The sequence below is a fragment of the Ictalurus punctatus genome, chromosome 16 (genome assembly GCF_001660625.3).
Source record: "Ictalurus punctatus breed USDA103 chromosome 16, Coco_2.0, whole genome shotgun sequence".
Classification (NCBI taxonomy): domain Eukaryota; kingdom Metazoa; phylum Chordata; class Actinopteri; order Siluriformes; family Ictaluridae; genus Ictalurus; species Ictalurus punctatus.
In genome coordinates this window covers 17,660,588-17,681,581 of record NC_030431.2, presented here as the reverse complement: position 1 = coordinate 17,681,581, position 20,994 = coordinate 17,660,588, and the positions used below count along the sequence as shown (strand labels likewise).

Below are 20,994 nucleotides of genomic sequence, written 5' to 3'. Positions count from 1 at the left end.
GGTTAAGGCAGTTGAAAGTGCAAATTATTTTGTTAAGTAAAGTGCTAACAACAGAAAAAGAAAACGATGTGAAAACAAGGACATAAACCTGAACTGTTGTCATGAAGCAAAGAACATGCGATAGGTGTGCGATACTGTGGTACACATAACAACACAAGACCATTACAACAAAAGCTTGACAACCAGACACTGAAAAACCAGGGCAGTGTCTGACTTGTACTGCGACAGTACCTACTGCATTCAATTCAGTAACTACTGCTTGGCCAATGAGACAGTACATACTGATCGGTATATGTGTGTAGTATAAATACAATCCAGACATACTATATCCACCATGTTGCCATTGTCACATAACCTACAACTTCAAAAGGGCCAACACTCTTCCTCGCCAGTCCCGTTGGCTTATGGAATAACGCGGTATCCATTGGTTCCCTACTGCAGAATCTCAGCGGAAGCAGTAGGTCACCCCTGTATTTCTCACCTACTGTTTTATGAACACTTACAATTCGGACATACTACTCCTTTGGCATACTGCGTTTCACTTACTGTATATTAGGGTAGTAAGGATATTCGGAAGCAGCCTAGGACTATATATAGTGGTGCTAATCACGGTGAAATGAGACACAGGTTAGTGCTTTTATAACAGGCGACACAGTGTAGTGTTGTAACAGGCTTATTGCAATATTGTCAGTTTTATAAAACAGGTGTATGTATTTAGCTTCTTATCCAAGAACAAGACTATACAGTAACACTACATTTTAACATTATTTTAAAAGTAATTTCAGCAAAAATGATGCACCTGTAGAACCACAGCAATCAGATTCGGGTGGGATTTTCTGTCCGAATTGTTCTGTTTGAAACTGGTTTTGAGTTGTATATAAACCCTCGTTTGTGGAGGTGATGTGCATTAGTAATGTATGTTAGTTTAGATCCTGAGCAGGGGTGGAAGGGTCCAAAAATGTGTGACCGTGAATCTAATTTCTTAGTCCACCTCCTCCCCTCTCTCTGAAGTCTTAACCCGCTTGCTCACTAGTGCCCTCTATGCGCCATTTGGTGAATCGGCAAAGGTGAGTGACCACAAAAGGTGACTGACTGAAACACTGTAATTATTAATCAAAGGGCAAATCAGAGCAGATTGGAGTTAGTGATAGAAGAGAGCAAAATGACGAATAACAGCATTAACAAAACCAACCATGCTCTGCAAAAATAAAATTAAAAATACATTAAGTGTTTCCACTGGTATCAAGAGGCCAGAATGTATATATTCATAAAATTCATACATATTCTTTTTATATTCTGTAATACGATTGATTAGTTCAGCAAAAATGTTACATATCAGTGGTTGGAGATATTAAAGTTCATGTATACACCCGATGCACCCCATGTTTCTAGAACAATCAATTACTAAAAACTGTACAATGCACTAGTAAACTAGTAAAAATATAGCTACAGATTAAGGCAATTTCCAGCACAATTTGATTAAACATTCTAGCGTTTCATTTTTCACACAGTAATTATTATGCATGTTATAATGCTAGTTTAGATCCTGAGCAGGGGTGGAAGGGTCCAAAAATGTGTGACCATGGATCTAATTTCTAATTTCCACCTCCTCTTTGAAGTCTTAACCCGCTCTTGCTCACGAGCGCCCTCTATGCGCCATTTGGTGAATGCGCAAAGGGGAGTGTCCACAAAAGGTGACTGAAACACTGTAATTATTAATCATAGGACAAATCAGAGCAGACTGGAGTTAATGACAGAAGAGAGCAAAGTCATGAATAGAACAGCATAAACAAAACCAACCATGCTCTGCAAAAAACAACAACAACAAAACAACAGAAACCCTCAGAATTTTTTAATGGTTGTAATGGAAACTGTAATAGTCCCTGTGGGTCTCTATTGGTCATTTGTTGCCTTAAATTGGTGGTGTGTTATGTCTAGTGTATACTGTTAAGTACCAATTACAGTCATGGTAATGGTTTTAATGGTTAACAGCTGATGGTTTGTAATGGTATTTGTAGTGGAAATGATTACTACTAACTTTTACTCAGAATGGTGCAAAAAACAAAAAACACTCAGTAAGCGACATTTTTGTGAGTGGAAATGCCTTGTTGATTAGAGAGGTCAGAGGAAAATTGCCCGATTGGTTCGATCTGCCAGGAAGTCTATAGTAACTCAAATAAGCACTCCTTACAACCACGATGCGCAGAAAAGCATCCCAGCAAACACAAAACATCAAACCTTGACGTGAATGGGCTACAACAGCAGAAGACCACATCTGGTTCCACACGCAAGATGTTTTTTGTACCATTCTATATCAACTCTAGAGACTGTTGTGAGAAAATCCCAGGAGATCAGCAGTACCTGAAATACTCAAACCAGCCCACCTGGCACTATCAATCAGGCCATGGGCAAAGTCACAAAGATCACGTTTCTTCCCCCATTCTGATGTTTAATGTGAACATTAACTGAAGCTCTTCTGTCTGCATGACTTTATCCACTGTGCTGCTGCCATGTGATTGGCTGATTAGAAAACTGTATGAACGTGCACTTGTACAGGTGTTCCTAATAAAGTAGACTGTGAGTGGAGGAACCCCATGCATTTAGCTACCAGCATTTATTTATCATCATAGCTACAAAGATGTTAGGAACACCTGCACACCTGCTCAATAATCCAGTTATCATAGTAAGACATTCATGTAGCAGCAGTGCATAAAATCATGCAGATTCAAGTAAACAACTTCAGTTAATGTTCTCATCAAGCTTCAGGATGGAGGAAAATGTGATTTCACTCACTTTGACAGGCTGTTTGAGTATTTCAGAAATCGCTCATCTACTGGGATTTTCACACACAATGGTCTGTCGGTTTTACTCAGAATGGTGCAGCGCAAAAAAAAAAAAAAAAAACACTCCGTGAGTAGCAGGTCTGCTGGTGGAAACGCTTTGTTGAAGAGAGTTCAGATGAAACTCGCCAGTCCAATTCAAGCTAAAGGGGAGGCTATGGTAACTCAAGTAGGCACTCTTTACTACCATGTACCATTTACTAGCATCTCTAAACGCACGATTTGTAACATCAGAAGACCGTGCTGGGTTCCACTCCTGTCAGCCAAGAACAGGAATCTGAGCATATAGTGGGCACAGGCTCATCTAAACTGGACAGTTGAAGATTAGAAAAAGAACAAGTGATGCTCCAATCTTCATTTTACACACGACTGGCAAGCCGTAATCATCAAGATTAAAACAACAAAAAAGTCTTGAAACATTTCACTTTGTTTAATGAATCTAGAAAATATGAAAGTTCCACTTTTTGAATTGAATTACAAAGAAAAAAATTCCAGGATATTCTAATTTATTGTGATGCACCTGTAGATTGGTTGATATGCTTTTAAGCCTGAGAATTTTTGGAACGCAAGAGATTTGAAAAGTACATTTCCTGCTGCAGCACAAAATGAAATCAGAGGCCCTACATTAGTTTATACTTGTATTATAAAATTCATTTTAGCACACAGTCCTCCGCGAGGAGACAGACAGTAACTTTTATTTTGTCAAGAGACATATCATATTAATATGTATATACAGTACATGACACCTAATTTACATTATAAGAAAGCAATTCAAAACGAGCAAAAACAAAAAAGAGAAATGGTCTCTCTTGCTGAACTGAAAACTTAAATGCATTCTAGAACCACTAAACACTTGAATAATATTTGCATATTACACATCAGAAAATGCACTGCCATAGCACACACCTACCCAGATAACGCGCTCACAGATGGCTTTATTATGCATAAAGAAATATGATGTTAGCTGGCTGGTTATGAAGGCTTTGTGCACTTTGGCACAGTCATTCATTGTTCAGTTTTTTTTTTTGTATATAAAAAAAAGAAAGAAAAAGAAAATCTGATTTTCCTAAAAATTGATTAGTAAACTAACATTTACATTCCTTGAATGAAGTACAATACAATTTTATTCCATGTTGTTACCAATCTCCATGACATGAAGTAATCTACAGTGTCCTCCACTGCCAGCGTGGACCTGGAAATGTGAAGGATCTGGAGAGATTCTGTATGGAGGAATGGTCTCAGATCCCTTGCCACGTATTCTCCAACCTAATCAGTCATTATAGGAGAAGACTCAGCTGTTATCTTGGCAAAGGGAGGTAGCACAAAGTATTAAAGATTAAGTAGTAAAGACTAAAAGGGTGGCAATAATTGTGGCACACCTATATTTAACAAAGTTTGTTTACATATATATATATATATATATATATATATATATATATATATATATATATATATATATATATATACCTGTGTTTGCAATTGTTTGATATCTATGAGAGTATGTTTGTGAATTTTTTTAACAAAAGATCCAAAAATAAAAGACAAATTTTCACAGCATTCTTTGCTCATTTTTTTTTTACCAAGGGTGCCAATATTAGTGGAGGGCACTGTAGATCTACAGTCCCTTACTGTTTAGAGGAAATGTTGAGACACAACCACATACAGATTTTTTGTTTAATAAAGCGACTGCAATGCAAGCTATTGTGACATGTTTTTTTTTTTTTTTTTAAACAATGACCGATAACTCCCGTTTCCTTTCATACAACATTCGTTCTTTAGCAGCTGAGCTAAAAGCTAAGGCTTATTCACAAGCCAACTAAACAGTAAACTGAGAAGAAGGAAGAAAAAAAAAAGCATCTGTGACTGAAGTACAGTTTACACAACCTGTTAGCAATCAGAGAAATGTGCTACTGGATATGGGTGCATTCTGCTACTATCACTATATTAGTTTATATACACAATAACATTCAGTGAGTAATCGTAGGATGTGATGTTTGTGAATGGCTGTTACTGGTTTTAGAGCCAAACAGCGAGGCAAGTCATGATGAATTATATTACAATGTACACGAGAGGGGAAATGGATCAGTGTGTGTAACCTGTATGTACACATGACAAATCAGTGACATGGTTCTTTCAAGTGTATGAGAGATTTTTTTTTTTGTTTTGTTCTAAAATACACACACACACGTCACAATGAAACCAGGAGAAATGAGCCTGGCATTATTGTACAAGACCAGCGGAAAGCAGAGAGCGCCCTCTACCTGTACATCACTATGCCTACACCTACACTGCATGATTAAAGCATTTTTATACATCACTTCCACTCCAGATCAGACCTCGCTAACCCGGTGAAGGCAAACTTGTACACATTCAGAAACATGATAGAGTCACTCCTTTTACAAAACAAAAAACAAAAATACCACATAGTGGTGAGACCTCACATGTCTAAAAAACAGAATTCCCACCCAGCAGGGAAACACAATATCCTACTAACACAACTTAAAATCCTTTTAAAAAATCCTACAAAATAATTCCATCACTAATGCCCGTTTAAGCTAGTGAAATATCCAGGGGCTCTTCGCTGAGCCGGTTCCTTTTGGAAGACTATGATACAGTAACGCTATTTTAGAGTATATAAATAATCTGTTTAAATAATTCCAGTCAGAGAAAAAAAAAAAAACAAACATCAAAACGTGTAAATAATAAACTTATAATGCACTGATAAGGTCACATCAACATGTGGTCAGATGTGTCATATACAGCGTAGATTTATAGTCTAGCTCTTGTTGTGAGATTATGCTAAATCTACACGCTAAGGGTGCTTTCACACTTGTTTTTTTTTTACAGGGAAAAATCACTGGCTGATGCATTTTTCGTGCTGATATGGGAACACAGGACACACACACACACTGTAACCACAAAACTCTTACCAGTCCTATCGATAATTTGGAACTAACTAGACAAGCTTTCCATCTAGATTTGACTGATTATTGTCAGCATTTAAGATTAAATAAAGATTTGTTTAACTATAGCGACGAGAAGGATGCTTGTGGAGCTACTTGTGTGACTTTGTTGAATGCAGCCACGGTTAAAGTGGGACGTCACATCACATCCCAAAGATAGTGAGTAATTCATGTTGCAAATCTCAATATATTGCTTCACTAACCAGACAATTTTTTTTTCCACAGAGTTGTTTCCGATGTTTGTTTTTCTTGCTTGTGCCGCAAAATGCTCCTCTGTGACTAAAAAACGCTGGCTGCAACGTTATTTAAAAAGCAGTGCACTTTGTGGCTGCTTCCCATAGGATTATGTGCAAAACATGCGCTTGCGGCTGAGGAAAAAAAAAAAGAAGAATGTCTAGTGTGAAAGCATCCTAACTACACAAGCACACGCAGTGTGTTCTGTTAACGGAAAATACACACACAACTTTTTTTTTTTTTTTTTTTTAGAAGATCCATCCGTTCTATTTAAACATACATATTGTCATATGTTTTCAATATTTAAAAACAGCAGTGTCAACCTCAGTGTTACAGTACATTTAGCACATTACATTAACTGTAGTGATGTTGCTTGTTGCTAGTTTTAGTGTTTTTAAAAAGCGCACGTAGTCACGCTTTTTTTTTACTTAATGAACACATTAAGTACTTTGCGTTCATTGTGATGACGATTTTGGTCCAGTTTTTAAGGAGACAGACATATATGCATATGCTCGATCACTTTCAAACCCCAAAAAGGACATTGCTGAAGAATCAGTAATGAGATACAATACTATCTACCTAGACCAAAGTGTGAAATAGTGTTAAAATAATTATTGTGGAACAATTCTAAATCATGTTTTGATCATACAATCATACAAACATACAAATGCAGGGGAACCTGAGCTCATCAGATGAGGCCAGGAGAAACGAAATGCGTGTTCCACGCTCGATTGAGATCTACAGCTGACAGGTGGAGGACAAATTGGGGTGTGGAGGGAGGTGAAGAATTAGAGCCACGTTGGGGAGGACTCATTTTCTCATGGTGTCTGGGCTCCAGATCTCTTGAATGTTCCCAGCAGGCTTTGCACGCCCTTCTTGACACTGGAGCCCACCCTGCGAGCAACAGAGTCTGCAGGAGGGCCAGGCAAACACGAGATACTGCTGGGGGGCCTGGCATCCAGACACTTCTGATACCTCAGCTGGAACCAGACACACACACAGAGATATCAAATGACAACTACTGCATTCTTTTATACGGGCAATATAGTGCAGCCTCAAAACATCCATTAAAAGGCAGGCTGTATAAAGGTGATGACCAGCACAAAATACTACAGTTTCCCATTTGCAAAGCAATATGAAATAGTCATGGACTTAACTTTTCAGTCCTTTCACAAACCACTAATGCATGTAAAGACAGGGTTCACACTCCAAGTCAAATATAAAATTCCATGACTTTTCCCTGACTTTCCCAGACCAAAATCTTGAATTTTCTTGACCTACTGTGCAAAGAATGGTGCAATGTATTTCCTGGGTACTGAGCAGAAGAAAACTGACTATTTTAACCCATTAAACCTGTAAGCTTGATTTCCTGGTTAACAGACATGTTCAGTGCAAAACTTAGTTTTCATTGCTTAAAAAGAACATATACTTATCTCATGACTAGTCTTTACACCTAATAAACAAAATGATCCTAATAAAACAACATATATTTCTTTAATGGAAATAAAATCAATTAATTTACAAGGTATCGTAAGCCATTTTAAGTAAATTTTTAACCCATAACACCGTGTAACATTCAGCAAATCAGCACACTGTAAAAAAAAAAAAAAAAGAAAAAAAAAAAAAAAGAAGAAGAAAAAATAAATAAATAAAAGGCTGATGTATATTCTGATATTCCCTGACTTCAACCCCCAAATGATCAAATTCCCTGACTGGAATAGACTTTATTAAATTTACATGACATTCCAGAAACTCCATGACCCGTGGGAACCCTGTGAAGGGGAGTTGAAGGTTCTTGGCGTTGAACGTGTCTGTGCTGACTGGTGCAGGAGAGCAAGCGGTGCTTTTAATCACTTTCTAATGACCATTACCATTCACATTATATGTAAAGTGTTAGATTTAACTCTTCATTATAGGTCTATTTAACCCCCCCCCTTTTCTTCTAATGTCAGTAAGTCAAACATACAGTGATAGATTATATTTCGCATTAATGAACTCAAAACATTCTCGAATTGCCCTGACAGACAGTGAGGCCACATCTTTCATGCAAGAAATTCAAGAGACCAGAGATTAAATGCGAGACCCCTTACTAATGTGTAATGGGAGAAGGGGAGAGGCTTCCAGGGGGTCAATAAATACTGACACAAACTACTGTCGGCCATTCCCGATTCACCTGTCAAGTGGCATATTTGATTTTTCCTACAAAAATGCATCGGCTTTGGCAGATCTGCTTATTTTTGTACAACTGCATACATTTTCAGTGAGCAGTTGGTATAGTCGTAACCCATTCAAACCTCATACCTTGTGATTGTTAGTTAGTTGACACTATAACAACAAGCATCTGTCAAGATTTATGTTGTTCACAAATATAAGTTACTGATTGATTTATGCACCCAGGCAAGAATATACCATTTAAGCTCTTTTTTCACATTCTTTTCCCCAGAATGTGGTTAATTTTGTCCTCTGCTTACAGTAACATCAAACCCACAGTTTGGCTTCTCTGATCTACTCCTTGACAGTAGTACCTTGTTCTTTTTACTTACCATGCACGCAGCCTGCACGGCCTCACTAAGACTGGCAGCATTGGGCTCGCACCAGAACATGTGGCAGATGAAATCTCCAGGGCCTTCGGCCATGATGAAGGCAAAAGTATGTACGTCTTTCCCTACACCCATGAATGACAGGAAGCGCACCCGACACTCCGACAGAACCTCCTCAGTCTACACCCACAAGACAAAGACAGATGTGATGTGCTATTTCAAACCACAGCAAAATAAATGCAGAAATACTACAAAAATAACTATTATGCTGTGTGTGTGTGTGTGTGTAATTATACTCACATCTGAAATAAGAATAGTAAGAGTAGCAGAGGCCACATTCACAGTCACAGGACTCCAATCTGCTTTGTCTCCAGAGGCAAGTGCAGTCTCCAAAGCAGAATTAACAATTTCCATGCCTGAGTGAACACACAGCAAGACAAATGACCAGTATTACAAAACTTAAAATCATACTGCTGAAAGTGTAACCATTTCAGAATGTGTAAACGCATCAGTACACACATGGTCTACAATTAATTGGCCAACAACAATTTTCTTTGGATCAGCGGTGTCACACTCCAGTCCTGTGGCCTCATTTAAAAAAGTGTGTATGAATTCCAGAGTTAAAGTATGTTGTAACATATGCAAATAGAAAACATGCATGCACCATCTAATATGCATAATCCTCTTTATTAATCCCAATGTGCACATGCTAATTTAAATGCAAGCACAACTATAGGATGCAGACTCTAATGCAGTGTTTTATTTAATGACATATACAGAACGCCAGACAACAGTGTCCGCGTGGAAATTTTGTAAGTACAATTTATATGAATCTCCACTGTAAGGTAAGACTTCCACTTAACTAGAAGCTGATGAAATGTGGCTTAAAAAAATTTTCATTTAAACTCAAACCTCGTTTTGTGCACAGCAATTTTTATAATGCCCCCTAAGATTGCCCCCCAAGTTTGAACCTGGTGTCTTAAAAGAGAGAAAACAAATCTTTGTTGAGCTTCCAGGAAGTGAGTTTGATACTCTTGGTTTGGTCTGTTTTAGTAAGGCTTTGAGGCTTCTCTGAGGTTGAGTCAGGAAATACCTCTCCCTCCCTAAATCATTTTCATAAATCTGCATTCCTGAGCAGAACAAGAAAACACCAGTGTAGCATTTGGCCCTAACCAAAGCAGCTTTCAGATTCACACAGTAACAACGCTGAAACCCCTAAAAGAGAACAGTGTTCCTTACCTACTGGTTTTGCCACCGCTACATTACCAAGATAGCGCACCTGGAAACGCTGGACCAGCTCATTCTTTGGTGCTGGGAACTCTACAAGTTAAAAATGTAGAAGTCATGCGACCTGCTACAACCATACAGGAAGTATCTTCCCATATAAAAACACTCACTGCCTACTTTAATAGGAATACCTGTACACCAGCAATTATCCAATCAGCGATCATGTTGTAGCAGGGCAATGCATAAAATCATGCAGATACAGATCAAGAGCTTCAGTTAATGTTCACATCAAACATCAGAATTAGGAACAAAATGGCTGGTCTGAATATTTCAGAAACGACTGATCTGCTGACTCTAGAGTTTACACAGAATGGTGCGAAAAACAAACATCCAGTTCTGTGGTCAGTGGAGAATGTCCAGACTGCCTTGAGCTGACAGGAAGACTAAGGTAACTCAAATAATCAAGCTACAATTGCGGCGAGCAGAAAAGCAAGAGGCAGATGGGCGACAAGAGCAGAAGAACAGATCAGGTTTCACTCCTGTCAAAACAAGAACAGGACTCTAAGGCTACAGTGGTGACGGGCTCACCAAAACTGGGCAGCTGAATATTGGGAAAATATTGCTTGGCCATTTTCTTATCTTCACTTGTCCAGTTACAGCCCGACTGGCACTCACAACTGAAAGCATGGTCAGTCACTGAAATCACATTTTTCCCCATTCTGAAGTTTGATGTGAACATTCATTTAAACACCTGACCTGTATCTGCATGATTTTCTACAATGTGCTGTTGCCACATGATTGGCTGATTGGATAACTGTATATAGAAGCAGGTGTACCTATTTAACTTGCCACATGTACGTCCTATACTGTACTGAATATTCTTCATAATTGTCGAGTGATGTTACATACCCTGAACCGGAATGTCCACTAGTTTGGAGGGATCAATGTTGAGTCTGTTTAGACTTGATTTTGAGGACTTCCTCTGTGCCATGATCTGCAACATACACAAAGTATAGACAACCTTTTGTAATTTTACAACAATTATGTAGTTCCCTGTTCCCAGAGCTGCTTTGCTAAGTAAATTTTATAGATGTTACTTGCTTTTACCTGCTTTATTATCACATATAAAAAAATTCACAAAACATTCTCACACAAAAAAAAAATGAACCATCCTACTTGGCTTTATTGCAGGCTCAGTTTTTAGAAAAAGTACAAAATACCATGACAACAGAAAAGGGCTGCCAAAAAGCACACATAAAATGCTATTTTAGACAGACTCTATGGTGTCTACGGTCACTATTTTTACTGTTTTTTAAGAACAGATATCATTGGATATTTGGATTCAGGAAATTCACTACAAAACACGGTCAGTGCTAATTCCATAGAAGAGAAATACTAACCTTAGAACAGATGTCATGCATGCTGGTGGCAATGTTCTTGGCAGGAGTGTCACACCGGAACACGTGACACTTCAGAACATGGGTTAGCTTGTCTCGAGCCACGTAGGCAAAGTCCCTGTGGTGAAACAGTCATAACTGAGTGCTCACATGCACAAACATACACACGTATTTGGGTTGTGAGGATTAAGGACGACGGATGGCTTTAAGATTAAAATGATGAGGGATGAAATGAAGGGCACTACAACGTCATAGTATTGCTACTTCTAAGTATAATAAATCAATGAAACACAGTCATGTGAAAAAATAAATACAACCCATGGAAATTGTTGTTGTTTTTTTTTCTACATATTTGGACAAGCAAACATTTGATCCTATTTGAAACAGTGCCTATTAATAAAGATGATAAATTATCAAATGACACACAAAATTGATATTTTGTAGTCATTTTCACAATTTAAATTTTAAAAAAAGAACTACAGAACACATGGAAAAAATAAGTACACCCCTACATTTATCACACCTTTAAATTCCTAAAATTAGAATTAGGTGTTCAAGATTGGGTACCAGTGCTTAGAAAATGCTTAGGGAATGCAACTTCTTATTTATACCCCTCTCATATCTAGTGTCTGGTGTTCCCTTTGCTATTGAGGTGTGTGGTGTCATCATGCCGATATCTAAAGATTTCTGTAAGGCCTTCAGAAAACGGTTGTGCATGACTCTAAGTCTGGCAAGGGATTTAAAAAGATCTCCAAATGATATGAAATAAATCATTCCACTGTAAGGAAAATCATCTACAAATGGTGCAGATTTCAAAAGACTGCCAATTTGTCCGGGACTGGTCGTCCCAGCCAATTCAGCCCAGCCAATTCAGCCCAAGAGCAGACAGTCTGATGCAAAAAAAAAAAAGTCTCCAAAAAGCCCAATATTTGATCATAGGATCCGTTAGTAAATCTTGTAACCGTTGGTGTCAAAGTGCATGCTTCTACAATCAGAAGGAGATTGCACAAATTTGACCTGCATGGGAAGCGTGCCAGGAAAAAAGCCTTTACAAGACTACAGTTTGCCAATGAGCATATATGCAAAGACCAGGCCTTTTGGAATAATGTGCTCTGGACAGATGAATCAAAGAGTCATTTGGCCACAGTAACAGCAGACATGTTTGGCACAGACCAAAGACAGGTTTTCAGGAGAAGCACCTCATACCAACTGTGAAGCACAGTGATGGAAATGTTATGGTTTGGGGTTGCTTCGCTGCCTCAGGGACTGGACAGCTTCCATTCATTGATTCAACATCATATCAAAGAGTGTTTGAAGATAATGTGAGGCCATCTGTCTGCAAGCTGAAGTTGAACGGAAAGTGGACCTTTCACCAGGATAATGATCCTAAGCACACTAGCAAATCAACCAAGGAATGGATCAAAAAGAAGAAATGGAGGGTTATAGAATGGCCTACTCAAAGCCCGGATTTTAATCCCATTGAAATCTTGAAACAGAAGAATCTCGTCTATTTATATTTTTGTTGAATAAATGATTGAAAAAACAAATTTTCTTTAACTTCTTTAACAGACACTGTGTCAAAGATGACCAAATGTTTGCTTGTCCAAATATGTCAGAAAAGCCAACAATTTCTATGGGGTGTACTCATTTTTTCACACGACTGTATAAAGCACACTAGATCTAACTACAGATAGAAATGTAATATAAATGGAATATTTATTTATATTCATCAACAGCATTTGACACTGTGAGTGTGTATTCCACACAGTGAGCTGGTCATGAAAATGAGGCTGGTGGGGTGAAAATCAGCTGTGGCAGCATATTGCCATGAAAACCACAATTATGGAAAATAATGCACAATAATAGCAATACACTACCTCTCCCTGAGTCCCAGAATGCAGCAGCATAAAGAGAAACCGAAACAAGTTTGAACAGCAAACAAATGAGGGAGCACAACAAAAGTCCAACTTAGTCTAGCAAGTCAACTTAAACTAAAATCAAATAAATCATGCATGTCATTAAGCATTATGTCTAGCAAAATATGTATCATTTATGCAGCATCATTTAACAAGAGAAATGCAAGGAGAAAAAGCATTGTGGCAGAGAATGTACTCTTAAGAGGACTTGTGGTAATATTTTTTCGCATTAGCTCAGTGTCCAGTTGGAAACCACTTTAACTTAAAAGGCAACACAGAAAGCATACATATAGCTGTAGGGAAGAGGAAGGGTCGGCAGTGTTTTCACTGCAACATGCCTTGCTAGAGAATAACTGCTCCTTTTGTAAAGAACTGAACGGGGTATTTAACAATCTGTCAACTTAGCACCTTTGCCAACACTAACATGCTGAGCTTTTGAGGTCATAATTATATTTAGTAGCCTCTTCTGAGGTTGCTCAACATCACAACTCCCATTAAAAATGAATAATAGCTTAGCCGCACTTAAAATAAGTTATGATAAAAGCTAATACATAAAAGAGATGAATAGGTTGCATACTGATGACTGTAAGAAAAGTGAAGCAACATGTAAAACGTAGCATCACTATGCCAGAATATCATCTATTTAAATATTAAAGTCTGGCTGTTAAATAACTGCATGGGAAATGTCCAAAGTTCACGTTAAATTGTAATGCTACAAATTAAATATAGAAATGAATTAATATGTACAATTATCACTTTGTTTAAAGATCAAGGAGCTGGCAGGTTTTAAGGACTTGCCATGAACCTGAAAACATTCCAGAAGAATAGATTAAAGATTTGTGTTTTGGTCACACGTGGTTATTGTACTCACCTGCCGTTGTCCCTGCCGACGCCCCACACGCGGATGCTGACTATAGGCTGTGAGTGGAGGAGGGTCTGTCCCAGAGGATCAATCAGATTTAGCATCTCGTTCTCTAGCACCAGGAGCATGTCCTTACCCTGAAGAATACAGTGCCATATAATCACCAACTTCCATTCATTTACTTACTTCAAGTTTTCCTCCTTGCAACGAACAGAAACAGTGCACACACACACACACACACACACACACACACACACACACACACACACACACACACACCTCTCCCCAGATGCCGGCTGTGTCGTGCAGGTTGTGTTTGTGGTAGGAGAGCTGCCTGATGCAGTTATTGACGGCAATGCTGCTCTTGCCAGGTGCCATCTCTTCCTCAGATATCTCCACCCAGCCCAGAGATCGCACAGCAAAACACTTCAAAAGACACACACCACAGAAGGAATTATGTATTGTAGTGAATAAAATACATTTATTCATAATAACTTACAAGCTGTTTAGATGGACTTAAGTGGTTTGATCGTGCAAAAAACATTATCCATTACCAAGCTGGTAACTTCCCTATTTTTTGTTAATGAAGCAGCTTCTAAGGAAGTAAATTGCAAATGGCGCACTTATATAGCGCTTTTATCCAAAGCGCTTTGCACTGTGTCTCATTCACCCATACACTCACACACTAATGTTAGCAGAGATGCCATGCAAGGCGCTAAATTGCCATCGGGAGCAACTTGGGGTTCAGTGTCTTGCCTAAGGATACCTCGGCATGTGGAGTCATGTGGGCCGAGAATCGAACCTCCAACCCTACGAGTAGTGGACAACCCGCTCTACCACCTGAGCCACAGCCGTCCTGAAGTAACCTTTTGAAACTTTTAAGCAACTATTCCAACATACAAGTAGCAGAGCAGTGTTGATAAACACCGCATTCCATACCTTGGCCTCTCCATCAGTGCTGTACGAACTTGGTTTCTCTTCTCCCTCTGACTGAGAACAGCTGGGAATAAACAGAGACAGCAGATGTAAACGAAAATGTTTTAAGAGCAAGAATGTGCATCAAATAGCACAGACAGTATAGTGCATTCGCCTATACTGTATCTCTGAATGCTAAAAAAACAAGTTATACCTGAGATTGATGGAGGCATAGCGCAGAGTAGCCCCTTCGAATTCCTTTAGACTCTGATCAGAAGTTACGTCCTCCTCCTTCAACGTAATAAAACAGCAGCAAAACATTTCAGGCTTCAGAATTTACTCTTTAAAAAGTGTATAAAATCTGCAGTACATATAAATAGACAGTAAACCACACCAAGCTGAACCCACCTTCCACAAGTCATCATTGAATCTGTTTTGACGAGGTACTCCATTCCATGTCATCTAAAAACAGAAACATGTTTCTATGCTTGATATACACACATTACACCAGAGAGAGAAGGCCATCCTTTCAACTATTAACAGTGCTGTACAGTATTAGTCGCAGAGTTAGCTAAAAGAAATATGTCTATTAAAGTATAATCTCATTTGTTAAATATAAATGGACCACTGCTTGTACCTGTGGTTCCTCAGAGGGTGTAATTGCTGGGGAGGTGCTGGATGGTCTCTCTGGCACTGCACCATCTTCCATTGGAGATGGTGGCTCCCACTGCGTGGTGCCTGTAGGAATGTGCCAGTAGTAGGTGCCAGAAGTGTCCCGCACTCGCATCCACCCGGCTGGCAGGTCCGTGTCTGTCTCAAATGCACTGCGGTCCCAGTACGACTCTAATAGTCACACCACGTGGTGGTGAAAGAGTGAAAGCACGGAAGAATTGTTAAACAGAGGGGTTGCTTTTTAGGGGTCAGAACTAAGCAGCTTGCTTTGGCTGTGGACTGAACTGTTTCGGAGCCAGAAAATGTAAACAAAACCCAAAAACAAGTAAGAACCATTGCATAACATTACTGCTTATCAGCTGGCCAACAGCCTGTTACAAGCTTCATATTAAAATCAGTCCCTCCAGGATTCTGAGATCACAGAAATTAAAGCAAAATCAAGGAAACTCTGCAATATTTGGAGAAGCCTGTAATTCTTCAAAATTATTGCAGATTTGGGACAATGCGCACTCGGCCAAAACCCTCTTCCATTCATGTGCGTCGAACATGAATACAGCTAAAAGGTCTCATTTACCAACAAAAATCACTGTGAAAGACGGTGCAAAACAATTTTGTGCTATTTAGCCAATTCAAGTAGCTTTCCACCAAAAAAAACTAGCACCAAAACCAGAGATGCACCAAAGTATCGCCCGATAACGATTATTTTTCCCGCTATCGGCCGATAGTTTAAAAACATCCGATGATTAAGGTCGATTATATCCGGTCGATAAAAAGAGGGCGGGAAAACACATCGATTTTGTAAAGATGATGTCTTGTGTGGAATGATGACAAAACTGCAGTTTGTAAGCTCTGTAAACTCTGCGCTGCTAAAAATTTTACACCGAAAGTTGCAGCAGTGAAACGCTCACTCTGAATAATTGGTTATCGGTATCGCCTGAGAAATTTAGTTTCGGTGCATCTCTATCACAAATTTTGAAAAAAGCCACAACAAAAATCAAGCATTTTTGCAAACAATAATCCCCCCAAAAAAACTGATCAATAAAATCTGTAAAATGATATATTACAAGTCCTAAAACACTTGAAAAACTTGACTACACTGTTACTTTAATAATCAAAAGTGGTCATGAAACAGTCCAATCTACAAAATTTTGAAGCAGTATGTACGTATGTTTACATGGACAACAATAATCTGATATTAACCTGATTAAACCAATACTCTGATTAAGAAACTAGCATGTAAACAGCGGTTTCTGATTACCTTACTCCAACTAAAGGCATAAAAGTAAACACAAATCGAATTAAGACCTGTGGAGTATTCCTGTTTTAGTCGCATTATGGACGTGCGTTACAGACCTGTAAACACCTTAATCACACTATTAACGTCATGTGGGAGTTTTCACAGCATTGTGCAACAGGACATGTGTACACACACACACACACACACACACACACACACACACACACACACACACACGGCAGTGCTCAACCGTTTAACGGCAAACAAGAGAGCACGGTTGCGTCTGAAACCGCATTCTTAACTGCTACATATTAGGCGTAATACATGCATTTCAGCTACTATATAGTAGGTAAGTACACGGCTTCAAGCAGTTGTCTATTTGCATGGATAGCATGACAAATAATTAACTGCACTTGAAGCTTTCGTAAAATTAAAAACGAAACACCCAAAACTGTGTACGGTACCATAACGAAGAGGAAGCATATGTCAATACGTGAAATTCTGGAGGGAACGTCGGACGGCGTGGCGCGGGGACGTAATGACGTGTGCTGTTAATCGATCTATGTTCTATAACATGTAAAACAGGAACATGAAAGGAATATTCTAAAAGCGACTCATGTAAACACCTTAATCACAATACTGTCTTATTCAGAATAAGGTCAATAATTAGATTATTGCTGTCCATGTAAACATAGTCATTAAAAACTAATCCAGTAGGAATAAAGCCAGAGTTACCGGTATCTCCATCAGGAGTGCTGGTGGCCGTGCTCCCCTGAGATAGAGACATACAACTGGAGTCCTCATCACTGGGAGCGCCACTCTTGCTGAACAGTAAACATCTGTTCTTGCTCCCACCTTCACCGCTTTTTCTCGACTCACTGCTGCTCTGTGCCTCAGAGGAATCGGTGTCTTTCTCTCCACCACTGGCAGGTAGGCTTTCTTCCTCCTCATCCTCTTCCTCGTCTTCCTCTTGCTCCTTGCTCTTGGGAATCTCAGAGGTATCGATCAGTAGAGGTTCATTGGCAGTATTCCTGATGTCTATGTCGGAGCAGAGGACCTTCAGGTTCTTATTGTTTTCCACATCATGCTCTTGCTCCTCAAGCATGTGGTTCTGGTTTGGGTTCCCGTCCGGAAACTCGTTCTCGTTTTCCGTCAGGTTAAGGTTCTGGTCTGGATTTCTGTTCAGGTCCTGCTGCTGCTCTGCGACTTTGCGCAGCTGGTTCTGACCTTCCTTCATCCACTTGGCGTTGCTCCCAGAGATGGAGTGACCTTGCTCGTTTTCTTGATTCCTTGCTCGCTCTTCCTCGCGGTGAGACATGTCATCGTCCCGGCCGCCCATGATGCCAGTGAGGAGCTGTGAGGAGGTGGTGCTGGCGTAGATATGGCGGCTCTTGGAAGAAGAAGAAGAAGAAGAAGAAGAAGAAGAAGGAGTGGACGAGCCTTTCGTTTTGCCTTTTGGGCTTAGCTCTGTGTCCAGTAGAGCACTGTGTGGGCAGCGCAGATCAAGGCTGAGTGAGGAGGGTACACACGTGTTCTCGTTAACCAGGTCTGACGTGCTCTCCAAAGACATGGCACAGAACCAGACACCTCTGGAAAAGGGTTGGTGGAAGAGCAATTTATTAACTATTTAGCAAACTACCATTTTCAGAGGAAAAAATAACTCGTTTCAATTGAATCCTGATTTAAACAAGTACCTTGCTTCAAAAATTGTGCACAGGTTCTGTAAGCTATGCTTTCTAAACTTTAAGAAAGTCTATTGTAGTGAATAGAAAATAATGAATCCCCTTAACTGAAACAACATTTATGCAGCGGCATCTTTAAAGCGCACCTATTATGGTTTTGAAACGTGCCTAATTTTGTTTTAAATGTCTCATATACTAGATTTACATGCATCCAAGGTCAAAAAACACTTTCATGCTCATAATTTAAATTGCAGCATTACCCCCCCACAGTGTCACAAACGACTCCTTAAATCCGTTCTAAAGGATTCAGTCTAAACTCCTCCTTTCAAAGAGCATACTCTGCTCTGATTGGTCAGATGTCCCAGTCTGTTGTGATTGGTCTACCGCTGTCAGCGAGCAGCTGATGAAGACCAGAGGCGAGACTTTTTCTTTTCACAAACCTATGTAGGTTCGTACAGGAAGTAAAGTCCGGAATCACTAATGACTCATTTCAGCTGTTCAGAATCGATTCCTTCTTCTGGGAGTCAATAACTCAGTTTGTCATGCGCTTTGATTTTCAAAACTTTGCAGACGTTTTTACATTCACAAACAGCTCTATAACACACTCCATGAAAGGTAATATTTGAAAAACCATAATAGGTGCACTTTAACTGAAACAACATTTATGCAGTGGCGTATTTAAAGGCGAGAGGTTACTATGTCAGAATTGGATCAGTATCAGGTAATTAAAGCATTGATACTGGTATCATATCACTGATTAAAAACACTACCTACCTAGACAGCTTCCAATATGGTATTTTAGTAAATGATTTTCATAGTCCAGGGTCCTTATTCCTAGGGTCTTGAAAATTATTATCCTTCTATTCTATTTCTATATTTATAATGGTGTAATGACTCAGGTACTACTGAAACAGTTATAGTTACAATATATAGATGCTGTGAGTGAGAGTTCACTAATGAAATTGCTCTTGGCTTATATTTTGTTAGCTAGTCAGAGGAGGATGTTAAAATAAATCTGTGCTACAAGCATAAGGAGGTCTGTACTCTGAACCCCGCAAAAAGTTTGAGAATTACACATATTTATAAGAGCACCGGTAAATGTGGTGCCTGCTTACATTTCCTGAACAAAATATATTTAAATAATTGGCATTTAGGGACCGCAGTGCAGTGTCAGAGTGAGTTCGAGGCTCTGTTCGTTATAATACTGTGTTATTACTTGGATTTAAAATGACTCCAAAACCTGGTTAATAACGAGGCCTTGTGGTAAGTGTTAGTCTATTAAATGTATCGAGTTTTCTCTTATATCGTGACGTGTATCGTCAAATTCTTGAATAATATCGAAATACACTTTTATATAAGTGTTTTTCACTTGTATTGAGCTATAACGCCAGCATTAGCATTTTCCGGGCTTGTGTGTTTATCTGCAATATCACGTAGCACCGAGCTAGCGTGGGCCGTCCCGTTAGCTGCGCATTTAACATTCGTCTAGCTGGAGGAAGTAGCTAACTAACTACCTAGCTAATAACGGTATAACAACTCAAAATGTTGAAATGTTATGACACAATTATCCAGTGTAAAATGCGTTAAATTAGTTAAACGAAATAATCTTCCGAGCTAAATTGTCATCGAGCTATTAGTAGCCAGCGCTAACCAGTTCATCCTCCATGATCTTGACCGCTCATCTCGCCCCAACACAAACACACCCTTCTAGCTAACTCCCACTAAATAAATGACAGTTTTAGTCAGATAAAACGCAAAAAAATAAATGTCAGCTTACCTTTTATAAAATTTTCTTCATCGATATCCACTATTTACTATTACTAAGCCAGCAAAACAAAAACCGTCACCCTCCACAATCACAGCTCCTCCGTTGTCGCGTATTCTATGGCTGGGAGTCGACACCATAAGCAGTCGATTCTTCAGTTACGGGACGTTTACTCTACACAGTGCAATCGATTCGGCTCCATATTGGAATCGACTCTAGCGATTCCCAACACCAGGAATCAGAATTGGACTCGACTCCAAAATTAGCCAGCTAGCCAACGCTGTTAGCTTTTTCCTACGTCACATATCCTACGTAAACACAACGTCAGAGCAGCAAGTGGGGTGGGTAAAGCATGGACGGTGAAGATGCTGCATGTTATATATAATCATAAATATGTATGTATGTATGTGTATATATATATATATATATATATATATATATATATATATATATATATATATATATATATATATATATATATACACACACACGCGCACACACACACACACACACACACACACATATATATATATATATATATATATGGGCATTTCTTTTATTGCTCTTGTTTATTTCTGCATCAGTAATTCTTTGTAATCATAGTAGCATAGGGTGCAGCTGAAAAGCTGCACATACTGTATATGAAGTGCTTTTGAGGATGTAGGTTAGTGAATTTTATAATTACTAAAAACCACAGAAGCACTTTGCTTGTACAGTTGAAAAGGATTTTATGTCCTGTTTTTG

The 20,994-nt window shown here is 39.0% G+C and overlaps 1 protein-coding gene across 1 annotated transcript; it reads right to left on the bottom strand.

Moving 5' to 3' along the window:
• Positions 1 to 3,509: 3,509 nt before the first annotated feature.
• Positions 3,510 to 20,508, bottom strand: apbb1 (amyloid beta (A4) precursor protein-binding, family B, member 1 (Fe65)). Its single transcript, XM_017489792.3, has 14 exons — positions 20,263 to 20,508; positions 17,539 to 18,392; positions 15,532 to 15,737; positions 15,303 to 15,356; positions 15,109 to 15,185; positions 14,919 to 14,979; positions 14,259 to 14,405; positions 13,989 to 14,116; positions 11,205 to 11,319; positions 10,714 to 10,798; positions 9,817 to 9,897; positions 8,878 to 8,993; positions 8,581 to 8,757; positions 3,510 to 7,017 (listed from the first exon to the last, which is right to left on the bottom strand). Exons 2-14 carry the CDS (start codon positions 18,371 to 18,373, stop codon positions 6,856 to 6,858), a joined length of 2,244 nt encoding a protein of 747 aa, XP_017345281.1. The 5' UTR covers positions 18,374 to 18,392; positions 20,263 to 20,508; the 3' UTR covers positions 3,510 to 6,855.
• Between the last annotated feature and the right edge of the window lie 486 nt (positions 20,509 to 20,994).